The sequence below is a fragment of the Microcaecilia unicolor genome, chromosome 5 (genome assembly GCF_901765095.1).
Source record: "Microcaecilia unicolor chromosome 5, aMicUni1.1, whole genome shotgun sequence".
Taxonomy (NCBI): domain Eukaryota; kingdom Metazoa; phylum Chordata; class Amphibia; order Gymnophiona; family Siphonopidae; genus Microcaecilia; species Microcaecilia unicolor.
The window spans coordinates 301,632,678-301,652,788 of NC_044035.1; the positions used below are offsets into that span (position 1 = coordinate 301,632,678).

At 47.9% G+C, this 20,111-nt stretch overlaps 1 protein-coding gene across 1 annotated transcript in view; it reads right to left on the reverse strand.

Annotated features, from left to right (window-relative positions):
• Positions 1–20,111, reverse strand: part of RBL2 (RB transcriptional corepressor like 2) — a 201,350-nt gene that overhangs the window by 13,180 nt on the left and 168,059 nt on the right. The window contains 2 exon segments of the mRNA XM_030204318.1: positions 4,045–4,250; positions 14,904–15,009. Of these exon segments, the coding sequence (XP_030060178.1) occupies positions 4,045–4,250; positions 14,904–15,009 (312 nt within the window).

Here is a 20,111-nt window from a genome sequence, read left to right on the forward strand (position 1 = left end):
TCCTGGCATGTCAGGGGGACCAGTGCACTACGAATGTTGGCTCCTCCCATGACCAAAGGGCTTGCATTTTGTTGTTTCTGAGATGGGCGTGCTTGGTTTCCATTATCGCCGAAAATCAGAAACGTCCAAGTCTAGGGACGACCATCTCTAAGGACGACCTAAATTTCAAGATTTGGTCGTCCCCGACCATATTATCGAAAACAAAAGATGGACGTCCATCTTGTTTCGATAATATGGGTTTCCCCGCCCCTCCATCGGGACGTTTTGCAAGGACGTCCTCAGCAAAACTTGGGCGTCCCTTTCGATTATGCCTCTCCACATGTCTTTAGAAACAGGCTCAAAAATAGGCATCTACTTAGCCTCCAAACCAAAGTGACCTGTTATAAAATTTAAACTAGAGTAAGGACAAATATAAAATTTTTATCAATCAGGAATTGCATCATTTCTTTTAATAGATCCATAGTTTTATCAGTTCACATCATATATTATCAGAATTACATATTTATGAGCAAAATCATTACTACAAGCTTATTTTTCTTGATTTAGCTCATGCCTTTTTAGTAGTAAAATAAGCACAAAAGTGTTGTCAGTTACATTGTAAACTTCTAAGCCAGTGGAAATGGATCTTTTCCCCTCTGCCATAATGGATCAGGACCAAAGGTCCACCTCTGACAGCACACAGTGGGCACTCAAGAGTATGTGCATGTGCAGGATACAACTGGCTTAGCTTAATGCTGTCCTGACCCCTTACAGTTTCTCTCACCCTACTCAACATCTCTCACATAAACTTCCTTGCCTTTCTCCTCTCCCTACTCCTCCCCCTCTGAGGCCTGGTTTTGGCTGCACTGTGTAAAGGGGGTACACTTCTACCGCTGCTCCTGGATTTCAAAAACCCCTAAACCATGTTATAGTGTCCACCAGGATAAGACCCCCAGGCCTTATCCCATTGTTCAGAAAAAAAAAAAAAAAAGAATAGGACAAAACAATCTTCAGGATAAAGCTCCCATGAAAGAAAAACACAGTCCTTGGAATGCAGTCTTCCTCAAACACTCAGTATTAACCAGGCCCAAAATCCCTCAGCAAATATTCAGCTCCACCGGAGTCCAGGCCCCCTTATGAGGTTTTAACTTTTCCCTTTTCAGAAGGGCAGTTCACCATCCCCCACAGTCCAGCCGGTCTCCCTTACCGCTCCATGGCTCAGAAAGCAGTACCTCGTCATTAACAGTCTTTGCCCTTGTCAGCAATAGCCAGCCACCTGCCTTTCACCCACTCTGGGATAACCCTAGGAGGAGTAGGGCAGGCAGTTTCTCCCCCACCTCTCTGGGACTGTGTAGGGCAACCTTTGCAGTCTCCCACTCCATGGAAGCTGGCTCTTCCTCCTTAGGCTGCTCTAGGGCCAGACTCCTGCCTTCCTCCACATACTCCATGGCATCTCTCCCTTCATACGTCTCCCTTTTCTCCTGATGACCCAAAGCCTCCAGGAAATCTGCTTCTCCCTTCTCACAGCTGGAAAGAATTATATATTGACGGTGAAGTCAGGGAAACTGAGCTTCATCCTTCCATCTCCCCCTAGTGGGGAAAGGAGTACTTAGCTCACCCGGCCTCAAGCCCGGGCTCCCCCCTTGCTGGGAAGGGAGATCCACTCCCTATTTTCTGGACTCCTCTCCTCTCTTCCTCTTGCAAAGACTTCTGGGACCCGTAGTTCAGGGCTCAACTGCTTCCTTGGTGAATACAGAATGTCAGCCCTGTCACAACTGGTGCTGCTATGGGGGGGGGGGGGGGGGGGGGGGGGGGGGGGGTGGAGTTCTGCTCTCTGTCTCTAGTGCTCTTAGCCCTTTGCTAAGGCTACACGATTGTGGGGGCATATCTTCCTCCTACTGCTGCCTTCATTGCTCTGAGGGGATGGGGATCCTTCTCCTCCCCCTTTCTTTAGGAGCTGTGGCTCTTTTAAGGTTCCTGGTGGGTGCAGGGCTTCAGTCCAGCTGCAACATTCCACCAAGGGAATCTCATTCTCTGCCACTGCTTCTTCCAATGCTGTTTTTCCTTAGGCCATCAAACCTGGATGGATTTTCTGTACAAGACTGTTACTTGATTTGTAACTTGAAATTGGTAAAAATAAAATTTTTAAAAAGTGCTGGATATAAAGTAGAGTAGTAGTCATCTGTTACGATCTTCTCTGATCAATCTATTTAGAAACATTTAATAACATTCTCCATTAGATCAAAGGCAACTAATAAATCCAATCTCTCTATATAAAACGCACCTCCAACATTCTATGAAGCCTCCACAACTCCCAACGTTCTAAATGCATGGTGGTGAAACCCACATTTCCTGAATTGACATCATGTACTTCTGGGTTCGTCACAAGCAGAAGTGACCAACCACACGAGGTTTCTCGGCTTCAGAATGTTGGAGGTGCATTCTATTACATAGGATTGGTCAGTTCATTGAAGCACAGCCAGAGCTCAGTGTCCTGCACAGTAACACTCAGACACCAGAGACAGAGAAGGGGGGCCTGAAACAAGAGAGAGGGAGAGAGGGAGGGAGGGAGGGGGGGCCTGACACCAGAGAGGGGGGGAGAGTTATCTCTGTCACACACACACTCTCTCTCTCTCACAGTCAATGTCTTTCTCTCTCTCACTCTCACACACTCTACGTCTCACACTGTATCACATTCACTCTCTATGTGTCACACAGTCACTCACACACTCTCTTGGTCTCATACACTCAGTCTCACAGAGTCTGTGTCTCACACACACTCTCTCTCTCGCACACACTGTATCTGTGTGAAACACACTCTTTCTCACACTGTGTCTCACATACGCACTTGCACACATTCTCATTCTCACGCACACACTCTCATTCTCACACACACACACTGTCTCTCTCACAGACACACTCGCATATTCACTCTCTCTCACACACAGTCACTCTCACATACACTCTCTCAAACATACACAATCCGAGGAAAACCTTGCTAGCGCCCGTTTCATTTGTGTCAGAAACAGGCCTTTTTTACTAGTAAACTAATATACTGTACAGTCACTAAAGCCGTCTCCATACTGTTGTTTGCTTTGAAAAAGCCAGCTGGAAGGGATCCAGATAATTTAACTTATATGATCTTCCAATTGCAGAGCCATAGCACATTCACCTAACTTTCCCAGACAAAGAGGGTAAACAGTAGCCTGAAAATGTTGGGGTAAACAGCTTTCATCAATGCTGTCAGCATCCTACCTTCTACTATGGCTGTATTAATAATTTGTATAAAGACATACAGTATAAATATTTCAAGTACAATGTGCACTAATAATAGTGACCAACTTAAGGCTATAGAGACAGACATTTTTTTTTTTTAATGGTAGATATGGAATATTTGTTTGGTGAAAACTCCATGAGCCCATGCATGTTGTATAATTTGACTGGTCTGATAAAAAAAAGATTTTTAATCAGTTTAAACGTGCACAACGCCAAGTCTTGAGAAATACATGCAGTACCGAGGGCAGAGTGACCTGCATGGGTGACACAGGCATATATTTGTTCTAGGGATAGTAGTGGAACCTGTTTTCCATAGACTGATAGGAGATGGCAGTAGACCACTGATGCTATACAAAGAACAGAGGGCAAATATCCACCAAGGAACAAAGACAGGCAGGAGGCCAAGGCAGAGGTTGGTGAACTGCAACAACATTATTAAAAGGGACCCTTTTACTAAAGTTGCTACAGTTCACAGCCTTTGCCTGTCTGTTCTTTGACCATTGAGGCTACGACAATATAATCAGTTGCTGGATGATATACTTTTGATTGAAAACCTGAGGTTATCCTTCATTAACACAATTTTGGGAAGGCATGAGGAACCACATACACCCTCAAATGCCGCAAGCACTAATGCTGAATTTGTCCCCCTCCCACCCCTTCCTCATCATGTCAGTATGACTTCTTTACTCTTTGCGCCCACTCATGGCAAGCAGGCACACTACCCCTATGCATAAATACCAAGCTCCATTTCTTTGTTTAGGATTTCAGATTACATAAACAAAAACTTACTGAATTGGTCTGAGAGTATTTCATTGCAAATGTTTTAATTTTCTTGGTGTAAATGTGGTTGTAGAAGTAGATAAGGTCTCCTCTTTCCTCCTCCTCTATGTCGCTGTTTGCACCTGTAAGACGTGTTGGAGTTGGAGGTGCACTGTTGGGCTGTGGTACTGGCAAGGTGCTATTAGATCTTATAACTGGGCTGGAGTCTCTGCTGGCTGGAAAGATCATATTTTATATATCATTAGGAAAGCAGCAAGACACAGACATTCTAAAGTGGCGAGACTTATGAAAGTAAGGTGCCTAATTTCAGTTTAAAAAGTAGAGCCAGCTATATAATCTGTATCTTCAGTTCAGAGTAGTTCTGAATGACTTACAAAGTTAGAGCAAAAGACAAGGATTAGCAGTAGCAGGCAGGTACACTGTCTAAAGCAGTGTTTCCCCAAGTCGGATCTGTAGTACCCCCTTGCCAGACAGGTTTTCAGGATATCCACAATGAATATGAGTAAAAAAGATTTCTATACACTGCCTCCATTATATACAAATCTTTTTTCATGCATATTCATTGGGGTCATCCTGAAAATCTGACTGGCAAGGGGGTACTCCAGGTCCGACTTGGGAAATACTACTTTAGACAATGTACCTGCCTGCTACAGCCAATCTTTGTTTTTTGCTCTAACTTTGTAAATCATTCAGAACAACTCTGAATTGAAGATACAGATTAGAATTAGTAGGTTAGAATAATGGACTGAAAACCAAGAGATGCAAGTTCAAAACCCATTTTTACTAATGACACGAGTTTTAACCTTGACAAGTCATTCTGGAGTTGCTAGTTTCTTTACCAAATGCTGCTGTCCCGAGTCCCCATTCACACCCACCCCAGAAGTGGTGGGGATGTCTTGTTAAATATTTTTTGGAATACACATCTCAGTATCTACTATGATTTTCCTTCTCAGTATCTATTGTACTATAGGTGGGGTCTTGTTTTACAGTATCTTCAATGTTTCAGCGTCACAATCTCTGGTGGACTTCAGATATCCAATATGATCATATTAGCTATCTCCATCTCACAGTATCTTTGGTTTTTCAGCTACTGATCTCTCACATGCTAGGTTGCAGCCTGGAACCTGTGCTTCAACCTCACTGTTTCTGCCATACATCAGCCTTAAACTCTCAGAATGGCAGCAGCAATTCAGATGCCTGGTAGAGTTTGGAGAAATACTGCCAACATGGGCTCTTCAAAAAAAGAGCTCTGGTAAGCTGAAATTTGCAAGCTCCATAAAGGCTGAATTTGTAAGCAAGCCGAGACAGACATTCACGGTGCATACCATGCTTAGCAACATAAAAGCTGCCTGAACCATGACAAAGGAGAGGCACTTAAATAGGTCTATAGCAATTATTGTAACAAACAAACAAAAACAGCTCATTCACATCCAAACAGAAAATGTAAAGAAACCTGAACTCACTGGAGAGAAAGGAAGACAGTAGAGGAAGGAGTAAAGGGACTAGACACTTCTGAGTATTGCCCTCAGAGTCAATCCATCTTCAATGGTAAGCTCCCCTTGCTCAACTGGACCAGAAGCTGGACTCAGGCCACATTTTATTCAAACTGAGGCCCCTCAACCCCAAGAACCCCCTCTTGGGAAAAGGGGGAATGATAGGAAAAAAGGGGAACTTGGACAGAACTAAGTGCTCCCTAAATGGTTTCCTTCTCAACCAGCTTTATCCTGTATACCAAGAAGACACATAGCTCAACTTAAACAAGCACTGTTTCAGGAGCCAATTAAGTCTACAATGTGATCTTTTTTGAGATACGGTAACCAGAATGGAATGCAATACTCAAGGTAAGTCACACCTTGCGATAGAGGAATTTAGTATTCTTGGTCTTATTTACCATTCCTTTCCTGTTTGTGCTTGTCCTACAATCCTGTTTGCTTTTTTGGCTGCCACTGCACACTGGGCAAAAGATTTCCGTGGTCTGACCCAGTATGGCTATTCATATGTTCTAAGTCCAGGAGCAACACGGTATATAGTCACTGTTCACTGGAAGCAGAGAAATACTGATTGTTTTAGGGATATACGGTACTAATAAGGGATGAATCACAAAGAACTATTTTCTTTCTCTGTCTCCATACGCTGGTCAACAGATTCAGTCCTTACAAGTTCTAGACTAATCTGTGGGACACTATGGTGACATTTGTATAACCAATAAATACCTCTGTCTACCAAAATTACAAATAGTTGACAAGTCAAACAAATCAGAATTTGGCAATACAACAAAAGTGGAGAAAAAAAGACATCAGGTATAACAGACCATCTCGTTGTTAAAGGACAAGCCTTTTGTGTAATGAGAGGACCGTATCAATCATGTGTCTTAAAAAAACTCCACACTATATGTCATAAATTAATTTGCCAATTGTTTAGCTGAATACTTTGGCAACATTTGTAAAGGAGATACTCTCAGCCAATTCTAAATTCAACAAAACTTTTTCAAAAAAGAAAAAAAAGAAGTCTGTGGGCATTGTTCAGTTTGTCATATCATGTTAAGTTCGAATCAATTTTTACACCCCATCTCCAACAAGCGATACAAGTTATACTCCATAACGGATTGCACTTCAATCAATGTGATCTATATTATCATATGTCCTTGCGGATTATGTTATGTGGGACAGACATCTCGGTCCTTAAAGACTCGACTAATTGAACATAGACATTGTATTCAATCAGAGAAAACACATGAACCTATGGTTTCACATTGTGTTCAGTTTCATCATCGATTCTCAGAGTTAAGATGTATTGTATTGGAACAGATGAGGGTTTCTGAAAGAAGAGGCGATATTAGACGCCTCCTGCGACAAAGAGAACAACGATGGATTTTCGAACTTAAGACAGTCATGCCTGGGGGTTTGAATATAGCGCTAGAATGGAGAGCGTTTCTCTGATTGGAGTTCAGCATAGTGACGTCAGACGCTCAGCATAAAACGGATTGTGCGAGTGAAGAAACCGTCCGCCATGTTTTTGAACCATTGACCAGAGGAGACGGCGTGACAACTAAAAACTTGGATGGTTTTTGAAGAATTCCCCTGAAGCAGCTTGCATTTAGCGAAACAGGGCTTCCCTGTCGGGATTTGAACATTGATTTGTGGAGTACAGTGAACGATTAGCCGAAGTTATAACTCTCCGGTTCAGATAAGTACTCTTTCCAAGTTTTTTTCTTTTTTTCTTTTTTGAAAAAGTTTTGTTGAATTTAGAATTGGCTGAGAGTATCTCCTTTACAAATGTTGCCAAAGTATTCAGCTAAACAATTGGCAAATTAATTTATGACATATAGTGTGGAGTTTTTTTAAGACACATGATTGATACGGTCCTCTCATTACACAAAAGGCTTGTCCTTTAACAACGAGATGGTCTGTTATACCTGATGTCTTTTTTTCTCCACTTTTGTTGTATTGCCAAATTCTGATCTGTTTGACTTGTCAACTATTTGTAATTTTGGTAGACAGAGGTATTTATTGATTATATATTCTACCTATTCCGGTTTTTGAATTGAGTGACATTTGTATAACCCAATATTACTGCCCGTTCAACTACTCAACTGTGGTGGCGACTAATCCTGGTTGCCACAGTTGAGTAGTTGAACAGGCAGTAATATAAAAGACTATACTGCAGTATTCAGTCCCCTGAGGAAGCCGCATGGTGAAACTGGTCCCTGTTGGGATCAGGATTCTAGTGCCTTAGACTGCCACACACGCTAAGTTCAACTTTTAGTTCCCTTTTGATTGGGTTATAGAAATGTCACCATATATTTTTTTATGAAATTTGTTTGCACCATTAGTAACTTTTTTCAAAAAAATTGTCTATTGGTTTGGTTGGGGTTTTTTATGACCGATGATAGAAGCTCTGAACTGTGGTGTTACATTATTTGGCATCTACAAGGGTAACACAGTCCTCTGAGGTCTTTCCCCCCCCCCCCCCCCCCCCACCAGTCCCTTATGGTGTTAGATTATACAGAAGTTATTTCTCACTCTACACTGTGAACTGAGTTTTTGACATTTATTGAATGAGTTTCCTTTTGTTACCTTGGTGTAGTTCTGAAAACTACATATTTAAAGGGACATAGAACAGGAAGGAGTCATTCCAAAAGAATGGTCAGTGGTCTTTGCCATAAAACATATAAGACAGACTTACAAGTTTAAATACGTATACCCTGCAGGAAAGTTGGGATAGGGCAGATATAAGAGACATTTACATACCTCTAAGGCATAAATGCACAGCAGATAGGCCTTTTTCAATGAAAGCGAATGCTACATACCTGTAGAAGGTATTCTCCGAGGACAGCAGGCTGATTGTTCTCACTGATGGGTTGACGTCCTCGGCAGCCCCCTCCATCGGAAAGTTTACTAGCAAAGGCCTTTGCTAGTCCCTCGCGCGCCCATGCGCACCGCGCATGCGCGGCCGTCTTCCCGCCCGAAACCGGCTCGAGCCGGCCAGTCCAGTATGTAGCAAGACAATACACTTCAAGGGAAGACACAACTCCAAAGGGGAGGCGGGCGGATTTGTGAGAACAATCAGCCTGCTGTCCTCGGAGAATACCTTCTACAGGTATGTAGCATTCGCTTTCTCCGAGGACAAGCAGGCTGCTTGTTCTCACTGATGGGGTATCCCTAGCCCCCAGGCTCACTCAAAACAACAACCATGGTCAATTGGGCCTCGCAACGGCGAGGACAAACTGAGATTGACCTAAAAAATTTACCAACTAACTGAGAGTGCAGCCTGGAACAGAACAAACAGGGCCCTCGGGGGGTGGAGTTGGATCCTAAAGCCCAAACAGGTTCTGAAGAACTGACTGCCCGAACCGACTGTCGCGTCGGGTATCCTGCTGCAGGCAGTAATGAGATGTGAATGTGTGGACAGATGACCACGTCGCAGCTTTGCAAATTTCTTCAATAGAGGCTGACTTCAAGTGGGCTACCGACGCAGCCATGGCTCTAACATTATGAGCCGTGACATGACCCTCAAGAGCCAGCCCCGCCTGGGCGTAAGTGAAGGAAATGCAATCTGCTAGCCAATTGGATATGGTGCGTTTCCCTACAGCCACTCCCCTCCTATTGGGATCAAAAGAAACAAACAATTGGGCGGACTGTCTGTGGGGCTGTGTCCGCTCCAGGTAGAAGGCCAATGCTCTCTTGCAGTCCAATGTGTGCAGCTGACGCTCAGCAGGGCAGGAATGAGGACGGGGAAAGAATGTTGGCAAGACAATTGACTGGTTCAGATGGAACTCCGACACGACCTTTGGCAGGAACTTAGGGTGAGTGCGGAGGACTACTCTGTTATGATGAAATTTGGTGTAAGGAGCCTGGGCTACCAGGGCCTGAAGCTCACTGACTCTACGAGCTGAAGTAACTGCCACCAAGAAAATGACCTTCCAAGTCAAGTACTTCAGATGGCAGGAATTCAGTGGCTCGAAAGGAGGTTTCATCAGCTGGGTGAGAACGACATTGAGATCCCATGACACTGTAGGAGGCTTGACAGGGGGCTTTGACAAAAGCAAGCCTCTCATGAAGCGAACAACTAAAGGCTGTCCTGAGATCGGCTTACCTTCCACATGATAATGGTAAGCACTGATTGCACTAAGGTGAACCCTTACAGAGTTGGTCTTGAGGCCAGACTCAGACAAGTGCAGAAGGTATTCAAGCAGGGTCTGTGTAGGACAAGAGCGAGGATCTAGGGCCTTGCTGTCACACCAGACGGCAAACCTCCTCCAATGGAAGAAGTAACTTCTCTTAGTGGAATCTTTCCTGGAAGCAAGCAAGATGCGGGAGACACCCTCTGACAGACCCAAAGAGGCAAAGTCTACGCCCTCAACATCCAGGCCGTAAGAGCCAGCGACTGGAGGCTGGGATGCAGAAGTGCCCCTTCGTCCTGTGTGATGAGGGTCGGAAAACACTCCAATCTCCACGGTTCTTCGGAGGACAACTCCAGAAGAAGAGGGAACCAGATCTGACGCGGCCAAAAAGGAGCAATCAGAATCATGGTGCCTTGGTCTTGCTTGAGTTTCAACAAAGTCTTCCCCACCAGAGGTATGGGAGGATAAGCATACAGCAGACCCTCCCCCCAGTCCAGGAGGAAGGCATCCGATGCCAGTCTGCCGTGGGCCTGAAGCCTGGAACAGAACTGAGGGACTTTGTGGTTGGCTCGAGATGCAAAGAGATCTACCAAGGGGGTGCCCCACACCTGGAAGATCTGTCGTACCACACGGGAATTGAGCGACCACTCGTGAGGTTGCATAATCCTGCGCAACCTGTCGGCCAGACTGTTGTTTACGCCTGCCAGATATGTGGCTTGGAGCACCATGTCGTGACGGCGAGCCCAGAGCCACATGCTGACGGCTTCCTGACACAGGGGGCGAGATCCGGTGCCCCCCTGCTTGTTGACATAGTACATGGCAACCTGGTTGTCTGTCTGAATTTGGATAATTTGGTGGGACAGCCGATCTCTGAAAGCCTTCAGAGCGTTCCAGATCGCTCGTAACTCCAGAAGATTGATCTGCAGATCGCGTTCCTGGAGGGACCAGCTTCCTTGGGTGTGAAGCCCATCGACATGAGCTCCCCATCCCAGGAGGGACGCATCCGTGGTCAGCACCTTTGTGGCTGAGGAATTTGGAAGGGATGTCCCAGAGTCAAATTGGAGCAAATCGTCCACCAATATAGGGATTTGAGAAAGCTCGTGGACAGGTGGATCACGTCCTCTAGACCCCCAGCGGCCCTGATACCACTGGAGGCTAGGGTCCATTGAGCAGATCTCATGTGAAGGCGGGCCATGGGAGTCACATGAACTGTGGAGGCCATGTGGCCCAGCAATCTCAACATCTGCCGAGCTGTGATCTGCTGGGACGCTCGCACCCGCGAGACGAGGGACAACAAGTTGTTGGCCCTCGTCTCTGGGAGATAGGCGCGAGCCGTCCGAGAATCCAGCAGAGCTCCTATGAATTCGAGTCTCTGCATTGGGAGAAGATGGGACTTTGGATAATTTATCACAAACCCCAGTAGCTCCAGTAGGCGAATAGTCATCTGCATGGACTGCAGGGCTCCTGCCTCGGATGTGTTCTTCACCAGCCAATCGTCGAGATATGGGAACACATGCACCCCCAGCCTGCGAAGTGCCGCTGCTACCACAGCTAGGCACTTTGTGAACACCCTGGGCGCAGAGGCGAGCCCAAAGCTGTAGCACACAGTACTGGAAGTGGCGTGTGCCCAGCTGAAATCGCAGATACTGTCTGTGAGCTGGCAGTATCGGGATGTGAGTGTAGGCATCCTTCAAGTCCAGAGAGCATAGCCAATCGTTTTGCTGAATCATGGGGAGGAGGGTGCCCAGGGAAAGCATCCTGAACTTTTCTTTTACGAGATATTTGTTCAGGGCCCTTAGGTCTAGGATGGGACGCATCCCCCCTGTTTTCTTTTCCACAAGGAAGTACCTGGAATAGAATCCCAGCCCTTCCTGCCCGGATGGCACGGGCTCGACCGCATTGGCGCTGAGAAGGGCGGAGAGTTCCTCTGCAAGTACCTGCTTGTGCTGGAAGCTGTAAGACTGAGCTCCCGGTGGACAATTTGGAGGTTTTGAGGCCAAATTGAGGGTGTATCCTTGCCGGACTATTTGCAGAACCCACTGATCGGAGGTTATGAGAGGCCACCTTTGGTGAAAAGCTATCAACCTCCCCCCGACCGGCAGGTCGCCCGGCACTGACACTGGGATGTCGGCTATGCTCTGCTGGAGCCAGTCAAAAGCTCGCCCCTTGCTTCTGCTGGGGAGCCGCGGGGCCTTGCTGAGGCGCACGCTGCTGACGAGAGCGAGCTCGCTGGGGCTTAGCCTGGGCCGCAGGCTGTCGGGAAGGAGGATTGTACCCACGCTTACCAGAAGCATAGGGACCAGTCTTCCTTCCCCCGAAAAATCTTCTACCTGTAGAGGTAGATGCTGAAGGCTGCCGGCGGGAGAACTTGTCGAATGCGGTGTCCCGCTGGTGGAGAGACTCTACCACCTGCTCGACTTTTTCCCCAAAAATGTTGTCCGCACGGCAAGGCGAGTCCGCAATCCGCTGCTGGAGTCTATTCTCCAGGTCGGCGGCACGCAGCCATGAGAGCCTGCGCATCACCACACCTTGAGCAGCGGCCCTGGACGCAACATCAAAAGTGTCAAACTCCTCTGGCCAGGAATTTTCTGCACGCCTTCAGCTGCCTGACCACCTCCTGAAAAGGCTTGGCTTGCTCATGGGGAAGAGCATCAACCAAGCCCGCCAACTGCCGCACATTGTTCCGCATGTGTATGCTCGTGTAGAGCTGGTAAGACTGGATCTTGGCCACGAGCATAGAAGAATGGTAGGCCTTCCTCCCAAAGGAGTCTAAGGTTCTAGGGTCTTTGCCCGGGGGCGCCGAAGCATGCTCCCTAGAACTCTTAGCTTTCTTTAGGGCCAAATCCACAACTCCAGAGTCATGAGGCAACTGAGTGCGCATCAGCTCTGGGTCCCCATGGATCCGGTACTGGGACTCGATCTTCTTGGGAATGTGGGGATTACTTAATGGCTTGGTCCAGTTCGCAAGCAATGTCTTTTTCAGGACATGGTGCAAGGGAACAGTGGACGCTTCCTTAGGTGGAGAAGGATAGTCCAGGAGCTCAAACATTTCAGCCCTGGGCTCGTCCTCCACAACCACCGGGAAGGGGATGGCCGTAGACATCTCCCGGACAAAGGAAGCGAAAGACAGACTCTCAGGAGGAGAAAGCTGCCTTTCAGGAGAGGGAGTGGGATCAGAAGGAAGACCCTCAGACTCCTCGTCAGAGAAATATCTGGGGTCTTCTTCGTCCTCCCACGAGGCCTCACCCTCGGTGTCAGACACAAGTTCACGGACCTGTGTCTGCAACCTCGCCCGGCCACGTCCACGATGGGGGCGTCGAGAGGTAGACTCCCTCGCCCGCATCGGCGAAGCTCCCTCCGCCGACGTAGTCGGGGAGCCTTCCTGGGAGGTGGCCGCGGTCGGCACCGCACGCGGTACCGACGTCGGGGACCTCAACCTGGGCGATGGACCAGCCGGCGCCACGCTCGACGGTACCGGAGGCGCAAGCACCGCCGGTACCGGAGGGGTAGGGCGCAACAGCTCTCCCAGAATCTCTGGGAGAACGGCCCGGAGGCTCTCGTTCAGAGTGGCTGCAGAAAAAGGCTGAGAGGTCGATGCAGGCGTCGACGTCAGAACCTGTTCCGGGCGAGGAGGCTGTTCCGGGCTGTCCAGAGTGGAGCGCATCCTGAACAGAGGGTGAGCGGTCCTCTCGGTGCCGATGCCTGCTGGGTGCCGAATCCCTCGGCGACCCAGAGCTCTCGGTGCCGATACGGGGAGGAGACCGGTGTCGATGCTTCTTCGACTTCTTCCGAAGCATGTCACCGGAGCTCCCCGGCACCGACGAGGAGGACGTAGAATCCATCCGTCGCTTCCTCGGGGCCGAGACCGAAGAGGGTCGATCCAGGGGGGGCTGTACCGCAGGAGCCCTCAGGGTAGGAGGAGACCCACCCGAAGGCTCACCGCCACCAGCAGGGGAATGGACAGCCCTCACCTGCACTCCTGACGATGCACCTCCGTCCGACGACATCAGCAGACGAAGTCTCGGTACCACCGACGTCGATGCAGTCGCCCGATGCCTCAGCGCCGATGCAGAGGTCCGATGCCTCGATGCAGCGGCAGCCAAGGAAGATGGTCCGGACGCTGACGTCGATGCACTCGATGCCTCCGGTGCAGATGTCGACGAAGAGCCCGAGAACAAAACGTTCCACTGGGCTAATCTCGCTACCTGAGTCCGCCTTTGTAACAGGGAACACAGACTGCAGTTCTGAGGGCGGTGCTGGGCCCTTAGACACTGAAGACACGCAGAGTGCCTATCAGTGAGCGAGATTACCCGGGCGCACTGGGTGCACTTCTTGAAGCCGCTGGAAGGCTTCGATGTCATGGGTGGAAAAATCACGCCGGCGAAATCAAAGGCCGAAATGGCGAAAATTGAAGCACCAAAATTTAAAGGGAGAAAAATCTCGACCGAGGCCAAACTAGGCCTACCCCGACAACGAAAGAAAACTTACGGGGCAAAAGTTGAGAAAATTTACGGGAAGGGCAGAAAACCCGAAAGGGTCTTCCGGAACACTTCCGGAGCGCTTCCCGAACTTTTAAGAAGAAAAACAAGGAAAAAACACGTCGAAAAGGACGCGCGAGGTCGACTCTCTGGGGCACGAACGGCGTAACACGACCGTACCGAGCACGGACGAAAGAAGACTGGCCGGCTCGAGCCAGTTTCGGGCGGGAAGACGGCCGCGCATGGGCGCGCGAGGACTAGCAAAGGCCTTTGCTAGTAAACTTTCCGATGGAGGGGGCTGCCGAGGACGTCAACCCATCAGTGAGAACAAGCAGCCTGCTTGTCCTCGGAGAAAAGGCAACTCTAGCACAAGGCTTACAGTATCAGGTGAAAGACAGCAGTCTCAGGAGTAATCTAAGGAAATATTTCTTTATAGAAAGGATGATGGATAAATGGAACAGCCTCCCAGTGGAGGTGATGGCGATAACAGCTTATGAATTCAGGAAATCATGGGACAAGCACAGACAGAAGAAGAGAACGGGATTGTAAAAGCTGAGAAGTTCTGTGGATGGGCAGACATGATAGACCATATGGTCTTTATCTGTGTCATTTTCTTTGTTGATGCTCAAAAAAAAAAAATCCTTGCAGCCATAGAAGTTGTAAATATCTTGGCAGTTTAATGGGATAACTTGTGTTGGACCAAATGCCACTAGCAAATGATTACTAAAGAAAATGTTATTTTGAAAATGTTGAATGATTTTGCTTACTTCGATCTCTGTTGGTCTCTGTTGGAGAATCTTGTTGAATGCTGCTGTCACTGCTGCCCGAATTTCTTCTTCTCCTTCGACCTTTTATCAAAACACTTCTGTACACCTTCAGGTGAGAGAGAGAGAGAGAGAGAGAGAGAGAGAGAGAGAGAGAGAGAGAGAGAGAGAGAGAGAGAGAGAGAGAGTACTAATGGGTGAGCAGACTTCTGTTACAAAACTGGGCTAAGGGGTGGATTTGCATAAATATTTCTAACTTCTCTTAGATGGCACTCTGAGTAAGACACTCACAGTGAGATGAAGAACAGAAAACATATTTACAAGAAGATTCAAACATTACAACAGAGATCCAGCAGGTCTACTATCCAGTATGCTGTTATACTGTACCAGGGTTCTGAATCCATCCTCAGAACACACTCAGCCAGTCAGGTTTTCAGGATATCCACAATGAAGAATATGCATGAGAAAATTGCATGCACTACTCCATTTTATACTCATCTCTCATATGCATATTCATCGTGGGTATTCTGAGAACCTAACTGGTTGGGTGTGTCGGAGTATTTGGTTGAGAACCCCTTTGTTATACTACAAATTGTTGTTGGGGTTGTTAGGTGTTTAATATGGGCTTTGATTGAGATATATATTGGTAGCCCAAGAGGTTTTGGGATATGAAGCTCACTAGAGGGGGAACTGCGTTCTATTGTACAGTTTTCTTGTGCTCCTCTTTTTAAAGAAGGGTCTAGGATTATTGCTTGGGATGTCTGACTTATGAATTCTTCTTCAATGATTTGTGAGCTGTTATATGCTATAGATAAGTTTTCTGGTGATTTCTTATTACTATGGAACCATTCCCATTTGTGAGGCTGCTCAAATAATTCAGTTATTTGATTTGCTTCTATTCTTCATAAATTTGAACTTGTATGTGTTTTGTTGAAGATATGATCACTTATAAGGTATGTACTGTGCTCTCCTCCATCCCCATCTCCAAACCAAGGATTCCAAATGAGGGCTCATATTGCTGTCTGTACCTCCACCTGCCTATTTAGAAATCAAGTGTGCATTACCATGGCAGTAAGTAGGACCAGACACATACTGCTCAACCAAGTGCTTTAACTCTGATTTCAGCAGTGGGGAGCTACCATAAAGAGGCTGGAAAGTAGGGAGGAAGTGACATCACCCTGAGAGATGGCTGCCTGAGCCGAGAGCTCTGACCAGCCCCAAGCGATAAACAGTCACGCTACATCTTTTTCAGTTCCAGTCAACAAGTTTTAGCTAGTGTTCCCTTGGGGAATATCTAGCAGTAGCCAGAGATGAGTGTCAAGCTGCCTTTGGTAGATCTCACCAAGTTCACATATACAGGACCTGCTGCACTCGGTCGCATGGAGGGCCTGGATAACCAGCATATGTCCCTGCTGGAAGTCATGTGTGACACAGCTTTCCCCTGAGTTGTTCACAATGGGTGAACCTTTGGAACCCGATAGTGCACCACTGCGAGAAATCTGAGAGTGGATGCAGGAGAAAAAAGCGGATCTAAAAGCCACTCATCCTGAGATTGCTGCCCTGAGCTCTGACTTCAGAGGAGAAATAAGTGGTCACCACGTGGAAAAGATTGAGTCCCGCCTGGAGGAGCAGGCATAGGCAATAAGCACATTAGCAGAACAAGTTAAAGTCTTGCAATCAGACATGCAGCAGATATGGGACAAATTGGAAGATTTAGACCGGAGCCATCGTAGTAACCTCCAGTTCTGTGGTCTTCCGGCTACACCCGCTCTATGCAGACAGTGAGGAAGTTGTGCAGAAGATTGTTTGTGTGTTACTTGCAGAGACCCAGGTGACCTTGGAGCCCTCTGAGGTATGGACTGAGCGAGTACATTGGGCGCTCTCAAATCCAACAGACCTCGAGATCTGATTGCATGTTTCACCGACTTTAAGCTAGAGTAGAAGGTTTTACATGCTGCCCGTACGACTGATAATTTTAAGGGGGATACTTATCTCATTGAACTTTACCAGGATAACAGCTACATTAAAGAGGCGTGCAGAACTCAAATCACTTATACAACACCTCTGTGCCCAGGGTATTCGCTATAAATGGCCCTATCCCTTTGCTCTTCAGTTTTATAAAGATGGCAGTCTTCATTTGGTACACAAGCTCTCAGTAGTCAAGGATCTCTTCCCAGAGGAGCCACTCGATATTAAGGAGACTCGTGCTTTGAAGTCTGTGGCATTGCCTGCAGTACCTCACTGGCAGACAGTAACACAGGGCAAGGGACACTTACAGCGACTCCAGATGCGGCATTGCAGAGTCAGGATCCAACTGCTGTGCTTTGAGTTTGAGCTTTGGTTATGCTCTTTGAATATCTCTTTGTGGCACATGTGGGTTACAGTGCCAGCAGAGGAAAAAGTTCAGCTAGCCCATTGACGGTGTTGTCTCTTGACTGGTACATCTGGGTTTTTTTTCCTGTTCTTTATATAGCCATAGACATGTGTGGTCTGCAATCTTCTGTTCTGTTATAAACATTGGTGTGGGGGGGGGGGTGGGGTTGGGGGGCGCACCCCTGTGGTTCAGTTTCGTGGGAATTTCATGCTGTTTTGGGGGAGGGATTGGAGGGGGTTGTGGGAAGGTTTATTGGGATGGTGTTTAGTCGGCTACTGTGTGGGGGGGCTTGGCTGACTTTCAGGTCTCTCGGGAGGGGTTGGGACCTTCTTGTCACCTTTGCTATGGTGATGTTATTTGACTGTTATGAATACTTTCACACTTCTTACACTTAATGTGAAGGGGTTGAATTCACCTGTGAAGCAGCAATTGATGTTTAAGGAGCTGCTGCAGCCACACAAGAGGTTCCCTTCTCTATATTTTGCATCTAGTCAAACTGCCAGAAAGAAATGAGGTGTTTTGATAGTTTTGTCTATGAGACATCCTTGGCAGCTGAAGCACCTCTCTCGAGATAAGGAGGGGGAGATATTTGCTTTTGGTGATTGGTGTTGAAATATTTACTTTATTACGTGTATATCCCCCCGAACGAACATCAAGTAGATTTATTTGATGAGTTCACAGTGACCCTCTCCCACACCATAGAAGGCACCCTATTGGTTGAGAGTGACTTTAATCTTACTTTACACCCTGCTTTAGATAACACCACGGTAGGGGTGACCTACTCTCACCAAGATCGTGATCGGTTGCATGGCTTTCTGGGCAAGTGGCAATTGCACGACTTGTGGCGCATGTTAAATCCTACTGCATGAGCTTATACATTATTATTCACTAGTAAAAAAGGCCAGTTTCTGACACAAATGAAACGGGCGCTAGCAAGGTTTTCCTCGGAGTGTGTATGTTTGGGAGAGTGTATGTGAGAGTGACTGTGTGAGAGTCAGAGTGAAAGTGTGAGTGTGTGTGTGTGAGAGAGAGAGTGAGTCTGGGTGTGAGTGTGTTTGTGAGAGTGTGTGCAAGTGTGTATGTGAGACACAGTGTGAGAGTGTGTGTGTGTGTGCGAGAGAGAGAGTGTGTGTGAGACACAGATTCTCTGTGAGAGTGAGTGTATGAGACCAAGCGAGTGTGTGAGTGACTGTGTGGCACATAGATAGTGAATGTGATACATTGTGAGACAGAGTGTGTGAGAGTGAGAGTCAGAAAGACATTGTATATGAGAGAGAGAGTGTGAGCCTTGCCCTCCCAATCCATGCCCATCTGTCCCCTGCCCCCTCCATTCATCCTTTTCCATCAATTCCCCTCTCACCCTGAGCCCTGCCATCTCAATCCATGCCCATCCATGCTTCTCTGTCCCCTGCCCCCTCCATTCATCCTTTTTACAGCAATTCCCCTCTCACCCTGAGCCCTGCCATCTCAATCCATGCCCATCCATGCTTCTCTGTCCCCTGCCCCCTCCATTCATCCTTTTTACAGCAATTCCCCTCTCACCCTGAGCCCTGCCATCTCAATCCATGCCCATCCATGCTTCTCTGTCCCCTGCCCCCTCCATTCATCCTTTTCCATCAATTCCCCTCTCACCCTGAGCCCTGCCATCTCAATCCATGCCCATCCATGCTTCTCTGTCCCCTGCCCCCTCCATTCATCATTTTCCAGCAATTCCCCTCTCTCCCTGAGCCCTGCCATCTCAATCCATGCCCATCCATGCTTCTCTGTCCCCTGCCCCCTCCATTCATCCTTTTTACAGCAATTCCCCTCTCACCCTGAGCCCTGCCATCTCAATCCATGCCCATCCATGCTTCTCTGTCCCCTGCCCCTCCATTCATCCTTTTCCATCAATTCCCCTCTCACCCTGAGCCCTGCCATCTCAATCCATGCCCATCCATGCTTCTGTCCCCTGCCCCCTCCATTCATCCTTTTCCATCAATTCCCCTCTCACCCTGAGCCCTGCCATCTCAATCCATGCCCATCCATGCTTCTCTGTCCCCTGCCCCCTCCATTCATCCTTTTCCATCAATTCCCCTCTCACCCTGAGCCCTGCCATCTCAATCCATGCCCATCCATGCTTCTCTGTCCCCTGACCCCTCCATTCATCCTTTTCCAGCAATTCCCCTCTCTCCCTTCCATGACCCCCCCTCGCATCCATGCTCTTCTGTCTCCCATGTCCCAGCATGTCCCGCCCCCTTCTTCCCCCCCCCTTCGCATCCTTGCTGTCGTTTCTCCTCTGTCCTCCCGCTCCCATTGTTCAACTGCCCACCCTCTTCTCTTCCCCCTACATCCCTTTTTTTTTTTTTTTTAAATTTACCTCCGTGGCGGCGGTTCCGGCAGCGCAGCGTCAGGGAAGGAGGCGGCGCTCCCGACGTCTAGCCTTCCCTTCGTTGTGTTCCGCCTTCTTCTGACGTCATCCTTGACGTCAGAAGAAGGCGGAACACAGCGAAGGGAAGGCTAGAGACGTCGGGAGCGCCGCCTCCTTCCCTGACGCTGCGTTTTTTTTTGCGCCGTCGACGTCATGACGTTTGCCCTGGACGTCATGACGTTTGACGCGAGGGCGGGGCAGAGACGGCTGGCAGCCTGGCTGGCTTCACACCACGAACGCCATGAACCCTTCAGCCTTCAGGGAGTGTTTTAGTGACTTCAGAACGTTGTCCTCATTAGAACGTTCACGGTGCGTTTTATTATATTAGATAAGTACATGAATTGAGGCAGCAAATGAGAGCCCTATACAAAAAGCTCATAGTTCTTGTTTGCCTTAGAAGCTTGAAGTGCGGAGGGCACCATGGGCTTAG